The sequence below is a fragment of the Egretta garzetta genome, unplaced genomic scaffold (assembly GCF_000687185.1).
Source record: "Egretta garzetta isolate BGI_Z169 unplaced genomic scaffold, ASM68718v1 scaffold69, whole genome shotgun sequence".
NCBI lineage: Eukaryota > Metazoa > Chordata > Aves > Pelecaniformes > Ardeidae > Egretta > Egretta garzetta.
Genome location: NW_009260790.1, coordinates 1,309,148 through 1,310,549, shown reverse-complemented (window position 1 = coordinate 1,310,549; position 1,402 = coordinate 1,309,148). Strand labels below are relative to the sequence as shown.

Sequence of the window (1,402 nt, the reverse complement as noted above, 5' to 3'; positions counted from 1 at the left end):
GGATTAAACTAGCGCAGTATGGGTTGGAAAATCCCCAGCCAACAATATTCCAGAAGCCAGACACGGGCAGTGTGACACGCAGGGGCCTGACTCTGCATGGGCTCTTCCCACACAACAGGGGACCCTCCCGCCTCTTCCGGGAGATGAAGGCTACCTCTTCATCTTCCTCATCTAACCAGGCGTCCTGTAACAAGGGGTCATCCTCTGTGTCCATGTCCAGTGCCTGCACAAAGGGGTAGAGAAAAGCAGTCAGCAAGGCCCAGCACTGGGTGTCATCAAGCACAGCCACAAATCCATAGCAGTTGCCAAAGGGTCGCAGCAGCAGAGCTGGGGAGGGAGGCACACTCCAGCTCTCTCAGCCCTCTGTCCCCAGCAGCAAAGCACAACTCCTTTCAAACCCTACAGATTTGCTACACCACTGAACGAACAGGCTCACCATGGGGTATCCCACACCCTGCCTGGCAGAGGAACCACAGAGGGGAGAAGTTTAAACTACAGTCCCAGGCTCAATGCTCTGGCAGAAGAGGGCTTTGCATGGCTCCAGGAACACCAGGCATGGAGATGGCAGGGGATTCACAGGCTGCTGCTCAGACCGCAGCAGCAGAAACATTTAATTAGCTAACTTGGTTCTCATGCCCAGGAACAGTTCATGCTACCAGATGAAAAATGCAAGGGACCTTTTCTTCCTCCTTAAAACTGTATAGATTTTCCCTCAGCTATTTATAGCTGTACTCATCTTTCCCACAAAGCGTGCATGTGTGTCACACGCAGAACCAGAAGCACATGCACCCATGCCTGCAGACACACATGTATGCATGTACTTGCACATACCAACCCCCCCGAGAACTCGCTGTAACCCTGCTCTAGTCCCTGAAGGGCAATCCACCACCAGTGTGGGAAGGGAAAAGACTGAACAGCCCTGCTTTCCTTCCACCCCTGCGGGATATTGTTTATGGACTGAGTTTTCTGAGTTCTTACGGAAAAATCAGGAAGCAAAAGCAGTCACTGCTCCCATGGAATGACAAGGAGGAAACTCTCCCTGATCAGCCCACACTTCGGCAAGAAAGCAAGCTTGCCTTTGCAGGGGGCTACCAGCACACACAGGTTCTTAAATTTTCTTGTGTGCCCCTCCTGGCTGTTACATTGAAGCCTCTCAAGCCAGGAAACCACAGGACCCTGAGAGAAAAGCCCAGAAAGCCCAGCCCCTGCAAGTGTCACTCCCTTTCCCGGCTCCCAGCAGCAAAGCCTGCCACCCCCCCTCCCCAAATGAACGCACCGCTTCAGTGCCTTGCTTGACCATAGTAGTTGCAAGCCATTTACACACAGGCCAGAAACAATTTACGAGCTTTGCTCCTGACCTGTGTTTCTATTTTAACAGGACTTCTATCAACAGGAAGATGAA

At 52.2% G+C, this 1,402-nt stretch overlaps 1 protein-coding gene across 1 annotated transcript in view; it reads right to left on the bottom strand.

The window, feature by feature from the left end:
• The window catches only part of DISP3 (dispatched RND transporter family member 3), a 41,651-nt gene that overhangs the window by 18,401 nt on the left and 21,848 nt on the right, over positions 1–1,402 (bottom strand). Inside the window, exon 3 of the mRNA XM_035901883.1 lies at positions 2–223. Coding sequence (XP_035757776.1) covers positions 2–223 — 222 coding nt within the window. The remainder of the gene's footprint in view (position 1; positions 224–1,402) is intronic.